The sequence below is a fragment of the Numida meleagris genome, chromosome 23 (assembly GCF_002078875.1).
Source record: "Numida meleagris isolate 19003 breed g44 Domestic line chromosome 23, NumMel1.0, whole genome shotgun sequence".
Lineage (NCBI taxonomy): Eukaryota > Metazoa > Chordata > Aves > Galliformes > Numididae > Numida > Numida meleagris.
The window spans coordinates 1,966,873-1,984,588 of NC_034431.1; the positions used below are offsets into that span (position 1 = coordinate 1,966,873).

The 17,716-nt window shown below is 53.2% G+C and overlaps 1 protein-coding gene across 3 annotated transcripts in view; it reads left to right on the plus strand.

Moving 5' to 3' along the window:
* The window catches only part of LOC110387644 (protein CEPU-1), a 320,486-nt gene that overhangs the window by 50,978 nt on the left and 251,792 nt on the right, over positions 1-17,716 (plus strand). The window contains exons 1-2 of one of the 3 annotated variants that reach the window (XM_021375986.1): positions 8,732-8,792; positions 11,778-11,854. In XM_021375986.1, the coding sequence (XP_021231661.1) occupies positions 8,764-8,792; positions 11,778-11,854 (106 nt within the window). In that variant the 5' untranslated portion in view covers positions 8,732-8,763. Of the gene's footprint in view, positions 1-8,731; positions 8,793-10,649; positions 10,752-11,777; positions 11,855-17,716 lie in introns of those variants that run through there. The other 2 variants (XM_021375989.1, XM_021375988.1) reach the window with 2 other exon arrangements.

Genomic DNA, 17,716 nt, shown 5'->3' on the forward strand with positions numbered 1-17,716 from the left:
TCTGCAGTGGTGGCTGTGCACTCGAAACCATCCCAGCCGTGAGGTTGCTTGCAGCTGATGATGAGCCCCCAGGACGTGCATGTTGAGCTGTAAATGGTACACATAATATTACTAATAATTTCACAGACAGCTCTGTTCGTTTCTGAAGTGAGAGGAGACACTTGTGCTATTCCGCCCGGCTCTCTTTATGGTATAATCTCCCATTGAGATTCAAGGCACAGCTCCGCTAATTAAAATGATGAATGCCGGAGGAAGGCTTTGGGTTTGGGTTCAGATTTTTTCTTCCTTCTTCTGGTAGGTCTAGCCGGTATCTGCACACACAGAGACTGCTTCAGGCAGAGGATATTTGCTCGCTGAACGAGTACCTAGGACAGATAGAAACGCTCACATACCCCTGCACAAACACTGGCTGAGAGATACACGAGCCCTGCTGCAGTCTGCCTGTGCTGCTGTGGCGGTCTGGGCTTTGTGCTGGTGCACGCGTCTGGAACCGTGCAAAGCTAGAGCCACGATGCTTGCTTTGCACCAACAGTCCCACCCAAGTGGGAGCTTTGCAAAGCGGCTGCACGGCTTGGGCTTTCCTGCTGTGGGATGCAAGGAAGTTTTGGGCTGAGCTGGAGTTCCTGCTGCTGTCCCCATGCCCCGTGCCCTAGGTCTGTGTTGCAGATGAAGCTGGGAGCTGCCTCTTCCCAGCCCCTGGGAGCATGGCTGGCCTGTGCATCCTCACCTTCACACCGTGCTGCTGGGGGCTGGGATCTCAGTTGCCCACCAGCACCTTTCTGCCTTAAACTTCTTAAACAAAAAGCCGTGATAAATGAAGAGATCTGGTGGGCTCTCTTGTAATTCAAGCCTTTTTTGGAGGCTCTGGAGAGCAGTGCCTCCATGGTGGGCAGGGCTGCAGCAGGTGTGCACCCCGGTGGCAAGGGATGCTTTGCGTGCGGGACTGCAATGTCTGCGCCTTGTGCTGCCCCAAAAGCAGGGCTTTAAGCAGGAGCTCTGTGCGAGGTGCTTGCATCTCTACATGCTGACAGCAGCTCCTGCATGGGGTGGGGAGGCTGTTGGACAGCTCAGGTCTGGTTTCCAGCCCTTCAATGCTGCCTCTGGTCCAAACAGCTGTGCTGGTGGGGACATGGGAAGGCATGGAAATCTTCAGACAGATGCTCTACCTCAAACTACTCTTTAATTCTGATGATTTAAATGGAAATTATGAGAGATTCCGCAGGGACGAGGCCAGCCGCTCCGCAGTGGTTGAGCATCGTGCGTTCTAGGATCCATGCTTTTGCAGGACTGGATTCGTTTGTTTTCATTTCTCCTCTTGCCTGCTGATCATCCAACTGTCTCAGTGTTTGGGTGAGCTGCGAAGATGCTCAGAAATACCAATAATAATTAAAGATAACAGGCGATGGAGCCCAAACTGCAGCCTGCCGCTTGGCTGGCAGCCCTTGGAATCAGTTCAGTCCTTAGGACCTGCAGGAAAGCCCCACGTGCCTGGTGCTTAGGTGGGCAGCAGCCCCTGACCCCTTCCCTACCACTCCCTGGATCGTGAGTTTGAAGGCTGAGTTTATTTCCTACCTAAATTGAGTCATTTGGCTCCAGGGTCCCACCCTCCGGATCCATCTGGCTTTCTGCCCGCAAGATTATGTTATATAAACCACCCCTAAACGCAGCGTCTGGGAAAGTGCCTTTATGTTTTAATTTCCAAATAAGCAGGCAAAATTGAGTGCTCTGATTGGCATCTGCAATCAGAGCCCCATTCAGCGGGAGCTGTGAAGGGAGCTGATTGCAGCAGGCGCTGCTCTGACCTTCTGGGGCTCCGCTGCTGCCTCGGCTTCATTAGCTGGATAAATATTTTTCCAGAAACAACATTTCTGAGCTGCCAGAAGTCGTGACAGGGATGGGGACTGCTCTGCGTGGAGGCAGCACGCTCGTGCATTCCCTGGATTGGGATCTGGGTGCTAAATGCCTGCTTTGGGGAGATCGGTGACGATGCTTGGGACACGTCTGGGGACACCTGGAGTTATCCTCCCTGCCTCTGTGGTTCCCTTTCCTTCGCAGCTTTCCTCCCACTGAGGATGTGATGCGTATTGCAATGCTTTGTGCTGAGGGAGGTATTGTCCAATGTCCCAGTGCTTGTGGCAGTGATGGGAGAGCAGAGAGCAGCTGGGGGCTGTCCCAGGAGCGCTCCTGGGGCACATCAGGGACACGTCCATAGCTGAGAGCGCCCAGTCCTGTGCCCATGAGCAGCATCCAAGCTGCTGCTGGGACAACAGCTGAGCCCCTCGAGTGAGTTACAGCCCGCTCTCTGCTCCAGGGGCCTCTTAGCATCCTGCAGCCGGTAATAGATGTTTTTAATTCTCATGGAATTATTGAACAAACATCAGGGAAATATGTTTTACAGTCTAGAGCCGGCACTGAGCATCGTTAACATTGTTATTGGAGACAAGGCGGATGATTTAAGCAGGGACCTCTGACAAAGACACACACCTGTCCATGAATAAAAGACTGCAATTTAATACCTGCGCTCTTAATTAAGAAGAGGACGAGGGTCGAGTGCAGTGCCCGCTGCTGATGTCTCCCGAGCCCGGCAGGCGAGGTGATGCACTAATGCCTCCTCCCTGCTCCTTGGCACGGCTGTGAGGCATGGTCTGTGAGGTGCCAGACCCCGCGTGTCACCGTGTGGTGATGCCACATCATCAGCAAAGCGATGGAAACGAGCAGGTGCTGCCAGCTCTAAGAGCAAAGTGTGTCCGGCTGCTATCGGAGCCAGGCAGGCTGCTCTCCTGGCCGTGGTGCTGGCAGCACCTGCAGCTCACCAGCACTGGGAGAAGAGGATTTGGGTTTGCCCCAGTGAGGGGTTTGTGCAGCCAACTCAAGCAGCCATGTCCCTGAGCTGTTACCTCCCCATGGGCAGCACAGCACTGCGCACAAGTGCCCAGCCCTGCTGCCATGTGGCCACTGAGGGGCTCCTGCTTAGTGCATGGCATTGTGTGGCTGCACAATCACTGCTCCTCACTGTGTATTTGTCTGGGGTTTTGTCTGGGAATAAGCTCTGCTCCCACTCTCTCCATTCCCCTTGGGCTGCTGAGCTTCCTCCCTTTGCCTTAGGACTCAGCAGGGCTGTGGGAACCCCTGTATGGCCACAGCAGGATGCAGTGGGGTGTGCACATCCTGCCCTTGCTTGGTCCTGTTCTGCTCTGGTCTCCCCTTTGCACAGTCTGTCAAAAAGCCAGCGCTAGAGGCACGGTAATCCTAGTAGGGCCTCCTACACAGAAATCTTGTGTTTGGGCTGCAGCGAGCTCTAGAAATATTGGTAAACACTGATTTGCTTCATTTGGATGCAGCACCGAGCTGATGGGAGACTCTGGAGGAGCAGGGCTTGTTTGCATGCGTGTTCAGGCACACAGGCACAGCCGTACACATGTTGGCTCGCAGCGCGGTTCACTTCACCCGCGTCCTGTGCAGGCAGCCATGCAAGGAAATTACTTCTGCATCCGTTGTGCCGCTCCATTACAATAAAGGACGAGCAGCTGGTGGGCTCCTGCTCCTTGTCTGTGTCCCCTCAGTCCAAACAACTCGTCCTCTTCAGTGCAACGCATCTCAGATTGTTCTGGTGTCCTTTGCAGCTTCCCTGCTGCCTGTGGCTCTAAGGGGAGATGGAAAGAATAGAATCACAGAGTCATTCAGGTTGGACAAGACCTCTCAGATCCCCAAGTCCAACCCCAACCCATCCCACTGTGCCCAGTGGCTGCATCCCTGCAGTCCTGGAGCACCTCTCTGGGCAGCCTGTGCCAGTGCATCACCGCTCTTTGCAAAGGGCTGAGTGCAGTAGGCATGGCACGCAGCAGCTCAGGTTGGGTTTTGCAGTGTGATTTTTGGGGAGCGTGTCTCCCAACGCTTTGGAGCCTTTTCAAGCCAACTTGTGCCCAAAGGCAGCGTGGGCAGAAGCCCCCAGTGACGGCGTTGGTGGGAGGAGAGGCGGCAGCGTGGGCTGGTCCCCCCGGCTGGGCGCATTGTTGTGAATTCCCCAGCGTGGGGGGAAAACTCAGATCAGTGCGTGCACCTCGTTAGGCGTCAGAGAATGGAGCTGTGAGACACTGATCCATGGGCAGGCGAGCTTCGTTAGTTCTGCTGCTTGTGGGACTGCCTGTTTAAAAGAGCACGTAGATTCGGCTAAATTGACTTCTAATTATTTTTTCGGAGGACGTGGTTTTGTCAGAGCAAGCCCAAAGTTTTCTTTTTGATCATTATTAGCGTCAGTTGGCTGTGCCCAAGGCCGCCTTCTGGAGGATCTGTGGGTTGTGCTCCTGATGCACGCCTGACGTTGCATTGCAGGAACCCAATCCTGACCCGTGCTGAGCTGACGTTTTGATTCTTTGGTGTTTCCCAACGCAACTATTTCAGAGGCAATGGGCAGGCAGACCCAGCAGGCCTGCTCTGGGGCATAGGAGCAGATTTCAGTGCAGAACATTTTGGAAATCTGAGCTGGGTTTGGCCACGAGGGCAGGATTTGCTCTGGTTTTGGCTGAGCGCTGGTGCTGGTGTTTCCGTGCTCGGCTTTGCTCTGCTCTGCCCTTGGCTTTGGGGATGCAGCCCCTGAGCATCCCTTACAAAGCGAGGGCAGCCTCGGTTCTGCGCCGGCTGCAAAGCTCCGCGATTGAAAAGCGCCGAGGAAGAAGAATGCGGCTCTGAAAAGGTTGATTTGCGCCATTCTCCTGCTCAGCTGTGCGCTGGGAAGGGAAGTGGCAAAGCACAGAAGCCCCACGTGCTACAGACGGACCCCACAGCTGAGGGGAAGGAATTAGTCGCTCGCACACCGCGTTCCAGTCGAGATCACAGCTCGGCGAGAAAATAGAAGCGGGAGAGGAAGTCCTGCTATCGCCTCCAAGCCCTCTGATATAAAAACGGAGAAGAAAAGCCGAGCGCAGAGCAGATGAGAGAGACATTTGCCTCCTTGTGTGCAGGCTGAGAGGAGCGGGGCCGGCTTTGTCAGCCCCAACCTTGGGCACGCCACGATGAGAATAGCAAAGTCTTTGCAAGACAGGATCCCCCACTTGCGACGAGCACGAAGCTTTAATTTCCAGCCCCAGCTGGTTGTGAGATATTGGGCATTAAAATCACATTATTCTGATTACTGTCTTACTACGTTTTCCACTTTTATTCCTCACTTGGACTCCAGCTCGATTTTAGTGCGTACTCCCTCCAGATCCGCCGGTGCCAGGAGTCAGTGCTGTATACCATTGGAACGCTCAGCCTCCCGGCTTTCAGATGGTATAATTAAAGCATTAATCTCTTACTCCAGCAGTCTGTAAGACAGCAGCTGCTAAAATAACATGGAAGGACTGCTACAGAAAGGCGCTTTGGTTCCAGGATGGCAGCAACGATTTGTAGGGTCAGCACGCATTGCGTCCTGCTAGGGTGGGTCCAGGGTGAGAGCAGGAACTGCTGTTGGGTTTCAAGTCTGTTCCCTAGGAGTTGAAACCTCTGATAGGGTTAAAGATACTGCCATCTCTGTGCTTTGTAGAGATTTGTGGAGGTTTGGGACCTTCACTCACTCCAGTTTGCGACCTGTGTAGGTATGGAAAGTGGAGGAATTTGGGGAGCAGTGATGCTTGTGGGCATTCAGGGAGTGGGGGGCCACCAGCCCTGGAGCTGTTCCAGAACCGTGGGGATGTGGCACTGATGGACGTGGTCAATGGGCATGGTGGGATGGGCTGGGGTTGGACTGGGGATTTCAGAGGTCTGTTCCAACCCAAATGATTCTGTGATTCTATGCTCTGCTCATTTACAGGCTGGGAGAGCAGCAAAGCCTTCATTTATCCCCACGTGCATGCAGTCAGCTCTGGTGGAGGGGAGAACAGCTCCTCCCCAGGTGCCTCTGAACGCAAGCTGGGTTCTCCTCATCAAGATGCAAGCTGCCAATGATTTTCATAGCTTGATTAACACTCTTCAGACCAATTTCCTTTGGCTGCTGTGGAGGAGCTGAAGGAGATGGATGTTTTCCATTACTCGATGTAATGACTCTGTGGCAGCCTAACGAAACCTTTGCAGGCAAAGTTTACAGAAAGACCACCAGCAGCCATTGATGGCTGAGCTGGGGCTCAGCGCATAGGTCAGTGGGTGCTGCTGGAGCAGGACGGAGGAGCAGCGATGTCTTGGCTGTGAGATGGGATAGGGTTGAAGGAGAGGAGAGAGATGGAAGTTTGCTTTGCCCCGCAGCACGTGCCTGCTTTGCTCAGCTCTCTGGTGCAATGTCAATGCAAGCCCTGCCCCGGCCTGCTGGACAGTGACCTAGATCCACGTTGAGGGGATCTCTGCATGCGTGGCTGCGAGGTGATGCTGGGAGCTTGCTTTATGGACCTGCACTTCGTTACGCTGAGAACAGGAAAGCGTATTCCTGCTGTGGAGAGGTTAGTCTGTAATTTTCAGCTGAGCGAGCAGGTCAGGCAGGGTCTGTGAGACAGGAGGCTGCAGGAAGCAGCTCCCTCGGTCTCCTCTTCCCCTTTTGCAGGCAGCAGCTCCCAGCTGTGGGGCTGCAGCACAGAGGGCAGGGATGCTGTGGTGTGAGCAGCACCGTGTATGGGCAGGGATGGGATCCACCTGCTGGCACGCAGTTGAGAAACAAATTCCACTGTACCTCTGGAACAGCTGCAATTAACAAAAGATGAGCAGCCCAAGGGCCGGTTTCATCTTATGGAGGCTGTGGGAGATGGCTTGAAGTGTGCCCATAAGCACTGAATGGGGTCTGAGCCTAATTAGCCCCTGAGAGGCACCTGGCTTGTGTGTGAGATGGATGTTGCATGGGCTCCAGGCTGCTCTGTCCTGTGCAGAAGGGCTGGATGTGAGCCTTGCACTGCTGTGATCCTGCAGGGAGAGCACAAAGGGCTGAGTGAAGCCATTGCCATGCCAGCTGCTGCTGAGAGGCAGTGGGAAAGCCACCTCCAGCCCCACGGTGCCTCTGGGCTGAGTAGGCATCACCAGGGGCAGGGGATGACTGAGATCCCTCCTCCAAACAGAGCATGTACCTCCAGAGCTTGGGCGCTTGATTGCCACCAGCCAGGTCTGTGAATCCAGATGTGGCACAGCTGCGTGCAGCCCTTGTCCTCTTGGGAGGCGATGCTGACAGCAGGCAGAGCCCTGGGGCTGCACCCAGCACGGAGGTCTTTTATATATATATATATATATATATATGTATATATATTTAAATTTCACAGACAGACATAGCAGCAGCTTACAGTTCCCTGTGCTTTATTCATGACTCAGCCATTTCCTCATCTACCAAATGAGGATAATGATGCATTCTTCCTTCAGAAGGAGCTTTTCGTCTCCCAGGTGCGTTCAGAACTCTGGCAACAACGCAATTGAAGTGAACGTTTTCACTTCTTTTGGGCTCCGAGAGGAAGTTTTAAGCGAGGATTCTTCTTATTTTGTCTGTATTTAATGCTGCAGGAGGTGTGGCAGAGTAAAAAGCCCCATCCAAAGTGGGAGAAGCGAAGAGGAGAAAGCAGTGCGTGGGTCCTCATAGGGCTGGATGTGCTGAGCAAGCACTTGTAAATCAAGACAGCCAAAATTAAAGGCCCCGGTAATGGGTTGGATTAATCTGCTCTGACTTCTGCATCTAGAAGTTTGATGTCAACGCTGGGGTTGGTTGCCTCGGGCTCCCTCCTGGTTGGTGGACAGAAATAGGCATCTCCAGAGGCCGTTTATTTCCTACCAGAAAGACGGCTGAGATGAATTGCCCTCCGGAGGTGCTGGCCTCTCTCCATTGACAGTGGGAGCTCTGGGTGTTATTTTTTACATTGATTTTATAAGTACGTGTGAGGAGGTGAAGTCGAACCCTCAATCCCATCGGGACTGAAGGGAGAGCTCTGCAGTGGGATGGGGTCTCTGGGTGCAGGGATGTGGGGTACCCGCTCCTCCTCCCATGTGGTTGTACTGAATCTCCCAACTGACACCGGGGTTTTGTATCCATGCACGCTTCCCATCTGATGTGAAAAGCAGAGGGATGCCCTGCAAGCCTGTGCTGCATGCAGGAGATAGCCAACCTCTGTCAATGGCAGCAAGCAAACAGCACAGCTCAGCCAGCATTTGCATGTGGACATTGGAGCGATGGGCCACATTATAGCATCATAAAGCAAAGGGGATGGAAAGAGCGAGTTCCTAACTACCAAACCCCGAGCTCTGCGCTTTAAAACCAATTCGAGAGGGCTCAGAAACAAACTGCGCACTTCCCCGGTCTCCTGTGTCCTCCTTCTGTATTGCAAATGAATAATAGATAAAGGAATCATTTCATTTAAAGAGAATGAGTTGAATAGAGTTTGCCTTAAAAAAAAAAAACAAAAAAAAAACACACACACACAGGAAAAAAAAAAAAAAGCGCCGCAGCGCTCGGCCCTGATTGCTGCTCTAAAAGAAAAGTTGGCTTTCCATTTATTATGGAAGTAAATTAGGTTGATTGTTGGGAAGTTGTGTGCAGGGTAAGAACGGTGCCGTGGTGAGCTGCAGCGAGATGGATGCATTTAATTTACCCCGCTGGTGCGTTCAGCGCATCCTCGCCGCTGGGTTTTGCAAGGGGCTTTTTGGGGATGCAAATCTGCATCCGGGGCAGTGGTGACGGGGGGAGAGGGGGGAGATTCCTCGAGGGGGAAAGACGTGGGTTGAACCGTTGAGTTTTGCTGCAGAATAGCGCGGGGAAATGCGTGCAGGAGAGCAAAGGAACCCAAAGCAAATGAAGGGCAACGTCTTGAGACGGAACGGGAGCTGCAAATGTCTGCTGGTGTCAACGGCCAGCGAAGGTGAGGAGCAGCCCTGCGGGGCTGTGCTCCCTGTTTGCAGCCTGGTGCCTTCAGGCCGTGCTGCTGCAGCAGCATCTCTCCCTTTGCACAAAGCTTCCACCCCCGCCGTGGCATTTACACTGCTCTGAAGTGTTTTCCTTTCTGTTATTGCTGGTTGTAGCCGAGGAGCGGGGTGACCTGTCCGCACGGTGCAGCAAGCAGCACGCGGGGCCTGGGGCAGCAGCTGGGCTCTGTTTGTTCCTTGTTCAGCTTGGCGAGCTTTGACCAGGTGGAACTTCTCAAGAATCATCTCTCCAGCTGCTTTTTGTGCTGTCTTCTCCATTCTCACCAAAAAGCTGTCTGCAAATGGGCAGGGAGAGAAGGCAGAGAGGTCCATGTCCCTCAGTGCCACATCCCCACGGTGCTGGAACACCCCCAGGGATGGTGACGCCCCCCATGCAGCTGTGCTGGTGTGGCACCGCTCTTCAGAGAAGAAGTTTTTGGCTGTGCAGGATTTTTGCTTCCCGTGATCAATTCAGGATCAGCTGCAGCAGCGCGATGAATTTAGGGCCAGGGGGGACTTTTAGATCACGTAACCAGGCCCCGGAAAGTCATTAGATGGCTCTTTCCTGAGCCTCAGATTTCGTGTTTGTAGAACATACATCTTCCAAAAAGGCGTTCGGGGTTGATTTACGGATCTCGGGAGGTGCTGAATGCAGGACTGCCATTGGTAGTTTGCTTTAAAGGTTAATCACTCTCACTGCTAAACATTTGTGCTTCATTTAATTTGCCTGCCTTTACCTTTCAGGTGTTGCCTGTTGCTGTGGCTAAGAGCAAACACCTGCCTTGTGTCTCTGAGCCACCCACACCTCTCTCCCTTGTCTCCCCCAAACCGAAGAGTTTCTCAACGTCCTTTATCTCTGTTATTTTTTAATCAAGCCATTTGCTCCTGGAGCCTTTTCCCACTTCCAGCCCTCTTTTGCTTCCCTCGCTCAGTTGTTATTTCAAATACAAACGCCGCAGAAAAGGAACAAAAACCGAGAGCACAGAAGAGCTCAGCAGAGCTGAGTGTTACAGGGCCGTGCACGTGCCCCACTGCCCCATCCCACTGAGCACTGCTGGGCTTGGGCCAGGGTGGGGGGAAAGCTTTTGTGCTTCAAGGAGCGTAATAGATTTTAAACTGTGTTTCTCTTAATGAATGAGTCACCCAATTACTGCAGCCTGAACACCTGGGCCCAAGGTCTGACTCTCCAGGGAGGCTTTCACTTCTGCCAGTGTTCGTGGTGCTGCTGGGTTCGGTGGGAGCAGCATGGGGTGCCCTCCCCAGATGCTCCAGTGCTGCTGTGTGGGTGTGCACCAAGGCAGCGTGCATTCTGTTCATGTCCCATTGCATTGTGCTCAGTTCTGTGGAAGCCAGCCGGGCTGGGAGCGCTGCCCAGCCTTGGTCCATTTGGGATGCTCTGCCCCAGCTCAGGTGTTTGATGGGGGAGCTGGTTCCCCAGGTGGTCTGCAGCCACCTCCTGCATAGACCCAGCTCTGGTTTGGGGGTTTTCAAGTTGGAGTACCTGGAGGAGAAATGCCATGCAGCCACACAGGGGCTAGTGCCTGCCAGGTTGTGGAGTCACCAGGGAAGGGAGCTGAGGGACCCCATGTCTGCAGTGTGATGGAACAGAAACTGGAAAAAAACAGGGACTGGCCTGCCCTGCTGTTAAATGCTGCTCCAGACGGTCAGTTAGTTGCAGCTGTTCTCTATGGGCACAAACCAGGTGTGCCTGATGGGGCTCATTGGGCTGTGAGCTGTGGGGCTTGCTTTGCCCTCCCAGCTGGTAGGGGCTGGGGGATCAGCTCCACCCCAGATAAAAGGAGAGCAGGAGGGGATCTGCTTGGGCATGGAGCTCTGTACCAGGAGTTGGGGGTTGTCTGGGAGGGAAACTGAGTTTATTTTTGGTGTTGAAGGTGTGCGAGGAGCTGCTTCAGTGGGTGAGTTGATTTCTCTTGCAAAACGGGAGAGGGATTTGGGGTGGTAATCCCCCACCCATGGCAGTTTGCTTGTGCAGCTTTAGATAAGGCTGTGGTGTTGCAATGAGCGCTGCTGCTCTTAGCAGGGGCACAGGGTGAAGCCAGGAAGGAAGGGGTGGTTGGTGTGTGAGGCCTGATGCAGGGAAAATGCTTTTTGTCCTCTTTCCTCTGCTACATTTGGGGCATTTGCATGGCTGTGCTTCTTCTAGGGGTGATCCTGCACAGCTCTGCCCTGAGCCAGAGGGCTGAGCTGATGTATTTATGCACCTTCCCTTCTCTGTGTTTAAACAGCACCTTGGAAAATGCAGTAAAAGAAGCCACAACTCTTCTCAGTGTGCTCTAGGGGTTTTAATTTATTTTTATTGTGTTGGATGCTTGCTTCGTTGTGTTGTTTTCCTAATGCTGAAAGTTAGCCTTACTGCAGAGGTGGTGCAAAGGAAAAGAATCGCATTGGTTTAGAATTGAATCGGTTTGATAAGTCAAGTTAGGATGGAGGGATGTGGCATAGATGTCAATAAGCTGCAGAATTACTTCAGGTTCCGGTAGAATAGCAAGTCTGTGCTTTTTCCTGTAGTTTCTTAGAATAATGTAACTGGTAATGCACTGCCATGGGCTGCCCAGGGAGCAGGGGGGGTGGTCACTGTCCCTGGGGTTGTTCCAGAGCCATGGGGATGTGGCACTGAAGGACATGGGCAATGGGCACGGTGGGGTGGGTTGGGGTTGGACTTGGGGATCTGAGAGGTCTTCTCCAACCTGAACGATTCTGTGGATATCTGAATGGACCCAACGGGCTCATAGAGTCCATCTCCCATTTGTTGTGTTTTCCATCTCAGGACTGGAGCATGCAGCAGGTCAAGGGGGGTCCTATGCATCAAATATAAGTTGATATAAAAAATTGTTAGAAATGGCTTGACTTGCTCACCCAGTAACAACATCAGCAAGCAACAGCCCAAGTCTGTATGAGTGAGCATCCTTTCCCTGTTGCAGGCTGGACCAGGCTGGCCGACAGATGCTCCTGGCTACGCTGGACTACTGCATTGCTGCGATGAGAAGACATCCCCAAGGTAGGGCAGACTTACTTCTGATTACAAGATTATATGTGTCTGGAGGGCGTCAATCTGTTTTCCTGGCTTTCGAGGCAGTTTTTATTGTGTTGGTGCGGTAGTGCTGCCCGCGCTGGGTTTTTGGGAGCGCGGTTTTATCTGGCTGCTGTTAGGTAACCCTGCTCAATCCAGAAGGGGAAGCTTCCGAGAGTGATTTTGCAAACCTGGAGACGTTTCAGGCTTATGAGGCTTTTGACCTGCCTCATTTCTGCTCGCCTCTTGCATTGCGAAGGGAGAAGCTTAGCAATGTGAATCATGTGAAATACAGCGTGAAATCTTTTGAGATATCTAAACCATGCGCATACACATAGGCGCTCCCACCTCCCTTAAAACTTCATCTCTCTTTCCTCTGCTGATCCATGTCGGATTGCTTCGTGCCACGCTGGGAGGATGGGGGGGGGGGAGGCAGGTGGGGGACGTGGTCTCCTGCTCCTCCTGCCCTGCTTTCTGCCTTCTCTTTGCTCTGCTCCGAGATCCACGTGCCGTGTCCTCATTACACCTCAGCCTGGCGGTTGGGATGGAGCGCTGACCTCTCCCAGGTTGCAACCGTGTGGTTTCTGAAGCTCGTGCATTCTTTGATCCTTTTTATTTTTCCCCCTTCTTTCCCTGTCCTATTTTACTCAGTACCATGCCAGAAAATGTCCACGAGGCTGAAAAGCTGATATTCCTTCCTGAATGTAGAGCCCACCTGCTTCTCATATATGAGTTGTGTGCCCTTCCTGCTGCTTTCCCAGCCAACCCTTTGCTGTTGCGAGGCTCGCGCCTGTTGGTAGGGCTCAGTCTCTCTGCTGTTCTTTCCTTTTGCTGCGCAGTAATTTTATGTGGCTTCTGCTCTTGTCAAAGAAAGAAGAAAGCGTAGCCCACGCCGGGCAGCGTTCGAGGCTGTGGAGCGCTGGGTGGGCTGCGTGTCATCATCAAGGATGTCAGTGCAAGAAAAAGGAAGGGAAGAAACCCCAAGGAAGGGCAGAAAGGTGGGAAGGAATGGAGGGGATGGGCAGTGCGGCTTGAACGATCTTAATGATCCCAGGCTTTCCCAGTCATTCAGTGCCGCTGTGGATTTGCCACCTAATTTCTTCCCAAACGCCCTAAACTGAAAATGAAGTGCTGTTTAATAAACACCACTCGGCTTTTCATTTCCCTCAATGTTCTGGTAGCAACTGCTAATTATTCCAATGATTTCCCCCCACTGTAATTATTCAGAACCAGCTATTCACAGATCCCTCCATTGACTTGGATATCTATACACACGCCCGCTGAAATATGTATATATTTTGGTGTCCTATTGAAAATTCAATGGGATCCAATTTCAGTCGCTACTTGCCTTCCCCCTGTGCCTCCCCTCTCCAATTTGCTGATGCTCCAGCTGCACGGTGGAGAAGAAAGGATGCAGCGTCTCACGCAGACGTAAACAACGCCGTCCAACTGCAACGGGGCGAGAAAAATTACTTCCTTGTACTCCTGCGCTCTTGACGAGAGCTGGCTCTTTTTCTTTTTTTTTTCTCCTTTTTTTTTTTTTTCCTTTTTTTTCTGCTACGTTCGATTTTTCTGGCAGTGCTGGCTGGGTTACGGATCTCGTCCTGAGTGTGCTTTGAGCCCACGGTGCAGGTCTGGGTGGAGGGGACGGGGAGCAGGTGGGGAATGCCATCGCTTGGGGTGGCTGGAGAAGCTCAAATCTCAGATGTGGGTTTCTGGAGGCAGTGGGTTTGTTGGGAAAACGTGTGCTGCTCCTCGTGGGGCTGCCTTACCTGCATTTCCCCTTCTGGGGAGGGGATGGGCTCAGCCCGTTCCAGCTCTCGAAAGCTGCAGAGGTGCTGGAACATGAAGGTGACTGCAGGCTCCTCTGTTTCCCCTACACGCCCGGCAGATTGCTGAGTCCGTGCTCCCTCTCCAAGCCCTGGAGGGAGTGGTAGAGAGCAAAATGAGGAAAAATTAACAAGTTACATAGAGATGTGCCTATGGTTGGGTCACCCTCAAGAACGGGCGCATGCACGTGGTAGCAAACCCCCTCTATCTCCTCGAGCCATCTGTTTGCAGAGCTTTTGCCCATGCAGCCGTGCCTCTTCCCCGGGTGGACTTCTTGCCTGCTTGTAATCCGTGGGTAAACAGCCCTGTGATCGGCTGCAGAGCGGGGAGCTGCGATAAGGGACCGCGTGGGAAAACCATCACTGTAAACATTGGGAATAAGGAATCTGCTTTGTTTGGAGCCAACGAAGAGGTGAGCAGACTCTTGCTGCCTCGCTGGGCCCAGCCCCGTTGTTTCACTTGTGTTGCATCTTGCTAGGAACTGGGAGAGCTTTGTTCTCCAGGTCATGCAGACGGCTGGTCCTTGTGCATCAGGTGCATGGTGCGTGCATCCCTGCAGGGTACTCACAGCCCTGCGATGCTCAGGGACCGACACCAGGGCTGGGCAGGCTGCTGGGTTTGCAAGCTTCCATCCCATGTCTGCGTGTGCACCTCGACCCAGCCCTTTCTCCATCCATCCGTCCTTTCTTTCTGCTTCTTCTACCATGAAGATCACATTGTCCCTCAGCATGTAGTTCAAATTTCAAGGGAAAACGGCGTGCCCTGAGCAAGCAGCCCCAGCTGGAGGCTGTTCTGGGCACTGGGGCGGGGTGGTGGCCCGCTGCCCTGTTAGCACATGGCATTACTGTGTTTAATGTACTCAGTGCTAATCTTTCTCCAAACAGAAGCGATCTTGCTGAGTTCAGCACTGAAGGAGCAATAACCAATGAAGGAGATGAGATTAAGAAAACTCACAAGAATCAAATGTGCTGGAAAGGGCTGGGGAAGCGCCAGGGGCACTGCAGTCAATGACCTCCCAGGGAATTAGGACAAACAAAAGCATGCCCTGTCTGTTCTCTGAGGTACCTTATGGCAGTGCCTTCACCCTCCCCTCTCTGGTGTGACCACGGATGATGCTGTCAGGGTTATTTCTGCACCAGAGCGCAGCAAACGCCGTGTGGTGAGCAGTGCACTGGGGCTGCAACGAGGGATCTGCATCGCCGCGTTCAGCAAAACCAAGCTCTCGAGCTCGAGGATTGCTGCTTCAGTTGGCGGTAGCATAAGGTGCTTTAGTCTGCCTGGAACAGCCTCGAGAGGGCAAACAAAGCTCTGTGCTGTGGCTCTCGTTCCCGAGGCTCTCTGCAGCTGGTGATGGTGTTGTTCTGTAAGCCAGGAGCAGGGCTCGCTCTGTGACGTGCTTTGCTCATTGCTGTGTCTGGATTCCATCGGGCCGTGATGCAGCAACCCAAGCGAATCGTGGAAGCACAGAATGGGAAGGGACCCACAGGGATCATTGAGCCCAACTCAATGGCTCCGTGTAGGACTACCCAAAAGTCCAACTCTATTTCTGGTAGCTGTCCAGCACAGTCCCCCTCTGAGCTCTGCTGGGCTGGATGGAGCTGGAGGGGAGCCCTTAGGTCCCATTGCTGTGTTCCCTATTCTAGATGGGAGCTGCAGGGCTTTAGTCCACAATGGAATGGAGAAGGTTGGGCTCGTGGGGTTTGGTTTGCCCCTAGCTAGCAAGCAGCAGTGGGGAGCTGTGCACCCCGTGCTGTGGGGCTGCTGGGGGCTCTCCCCACTGCCGTGCTGTCAGCAGCAGGATGTCCTTCATGGAGCCTGGGCATCCCCGTGTGCCCCGCTGCCTTCGATCCCGACCCAGCGCCGCGCAGGCTGCGGGGATGGCTTGGCAGTGATATATTTACTACAATTACCATCTCTCTTCCCAGAGGAGGAAAAAATAGATGAATAATATGTTTTGAAGGTGTCATGGAGTGAAAGCAAGAGAGGAGCTCGAGCCTGAACTTATGAATAACTTATAGGCTTCCTCCCTCCGTGCAGTCACTCCATTTGGGCTTATCTTTCCTGCCCGTAGGAGGTGTAATTAAAGGAGCAAAGCCGGGCACAGCTCTCGTCTGTCTGGCTCCGTGCGTGCCGGGTGCCACCGTGCCTTAGTGGGGCTGGGGGGGCTGCGTGACTTTCTGCCACCCTTCAGCAGGAACGTGGTGTTCTGTGCATTGCTCATGGTCGCCGTGCCGTGGTGCAGGAGCATCCCCTTAACACACCCCGGGCACTGATGTCACCTGGGGTAGGGCAGCGTGGTGGGGGAAGCCCCTTGTGTGGCAACTGGGAGAGTTTTGGCTCTGACAGCATCGGGGATTCCCTTCCTGACCTCAGGCGATGACTTGGCCTTTCCCAGCTTTGCTTTCTTTCCCTCCATAAAATGAGCAATTTGCTCTTGTCTCAACACTTGTCTCCGCTTTCTCTATTTTGACTCGAGCAGCTCAAGGGAGGGAGTGTATTGGAGCGGGTGTGCACGCAGAGCCGCGCATAATGGAGCTGGGATCTTATCAGCGGCTTGCGAGCGCTATTGTAATGCATATCGTAATTATAGGTATGTATGTATATGGAGGGATGATGGAAAAAAAAAAAGAAAAATAGAATGAAACGGGGCATTTCCCTCTGGAAAAATGTTAGTGATATAAAGCCACGTCTGGGACTGTGTCAGCTCCAGCAAGAAATGTCTATTAAAAATTATGCAGTGCTGCTCAGCAAGGTCACTCTGCTCCTGTTGAAGCCAGTTGGAGGTTTCCTTCCCAAACTGCATGCCTTTTTTTTTTTTTCCCTGCAGACTGTTTGGTAATGCCTTCAGATGGGGGATAAAGAGAATAACGCGACCCAAAATTTGGCAGAACCTTTGCCCAAGTGATTCCTCCCTCCCCTCTCTCTGCGCACGGAGGTGCAGCATCCCTCCTTAACGCCGCGTCCTCGTGTGATTTCCAATGAATAACTCCTTCCCCGTCCCCTATCTCGGGAGCGCAGCCCTGCTATCTGTGTGTTCCTATCAGCGCACGCAGATATGGACGAGGTAATGGATATTAGGCGTTCATTGCATGGCATTGTGTTGAACATCACCTGCTGTTCGACACCGGGGGCTGGTGTTGCGCGGAGCCACGAGCCCAAGGCTCCTTAAGAGCTGTTCCGGTGCATCAGGTGAATAGACGTGCCCTGAACAAGCGCTGCACGGAGCAAATCTGAGAAGAGCAGTACAGCACAGGGCCTGCTCTGTGCTCGGGCAAACAGGTGGGGAGGTTTGGTTTTCAGAGGAGAATGTGTCAGGGTTGCATTGTGTGTGTGTGTTGGGGGGGGGGTGTGGAGCGCTGGCCCCTGGTGCGGCTGTTGTCCGGCTGTTGTCACGCTGTTGTTGCATTGGTGGGACCTGAGCATCCTCTGCCTGCCACCTTCCTCCTGCAGAAGTGCAGGACCCCCTCCCAGCTGTTGTCCCCCCCCCCCCAACATGGGCTGCAGCGATGCATGGAGGAGCACAGCTGGATGTGCTGAGCTTGGCGGCCGGATCTTCTGAATTGCAAAGCGAACAGCTCAGACTCGGGAATCCTCTGAGGAGGAGTCAATGTAAAAAGCCAAGATGTTTCATTTCCCCCCCCCCCCCTTGTCATTTTTCTGCCTGTAACGTTGTTTTATGTTGCTGTGAGTCACCTCAAGCAACAGCATGCGCCATCCTTGGCGCTAATGAATCGCTGAATATTTAGCACGGCGTTATTTATTTGGCTGACGTGAAGGAATCTCCAGGTTCGGTGCTTCCAGTTGTGTCCGTGTTGGACGAATGCTGGGTGGGATCGAAGTACGGCGTTGGTGTCTGGGCCCACGCTGGTGCTGTGCTCTCAGTGCTGGGCTGCACGTGGGTGGATGTGGCGGTTTTGGTCCTTTTAGGGCCAGAGGAAGGGCTGCCGCAGGGCATGGGCTCCAGATAGAGAATCACAGAACCATTAAGGTTGGAAAAGACCTCTCAGATCCCCACCTTGC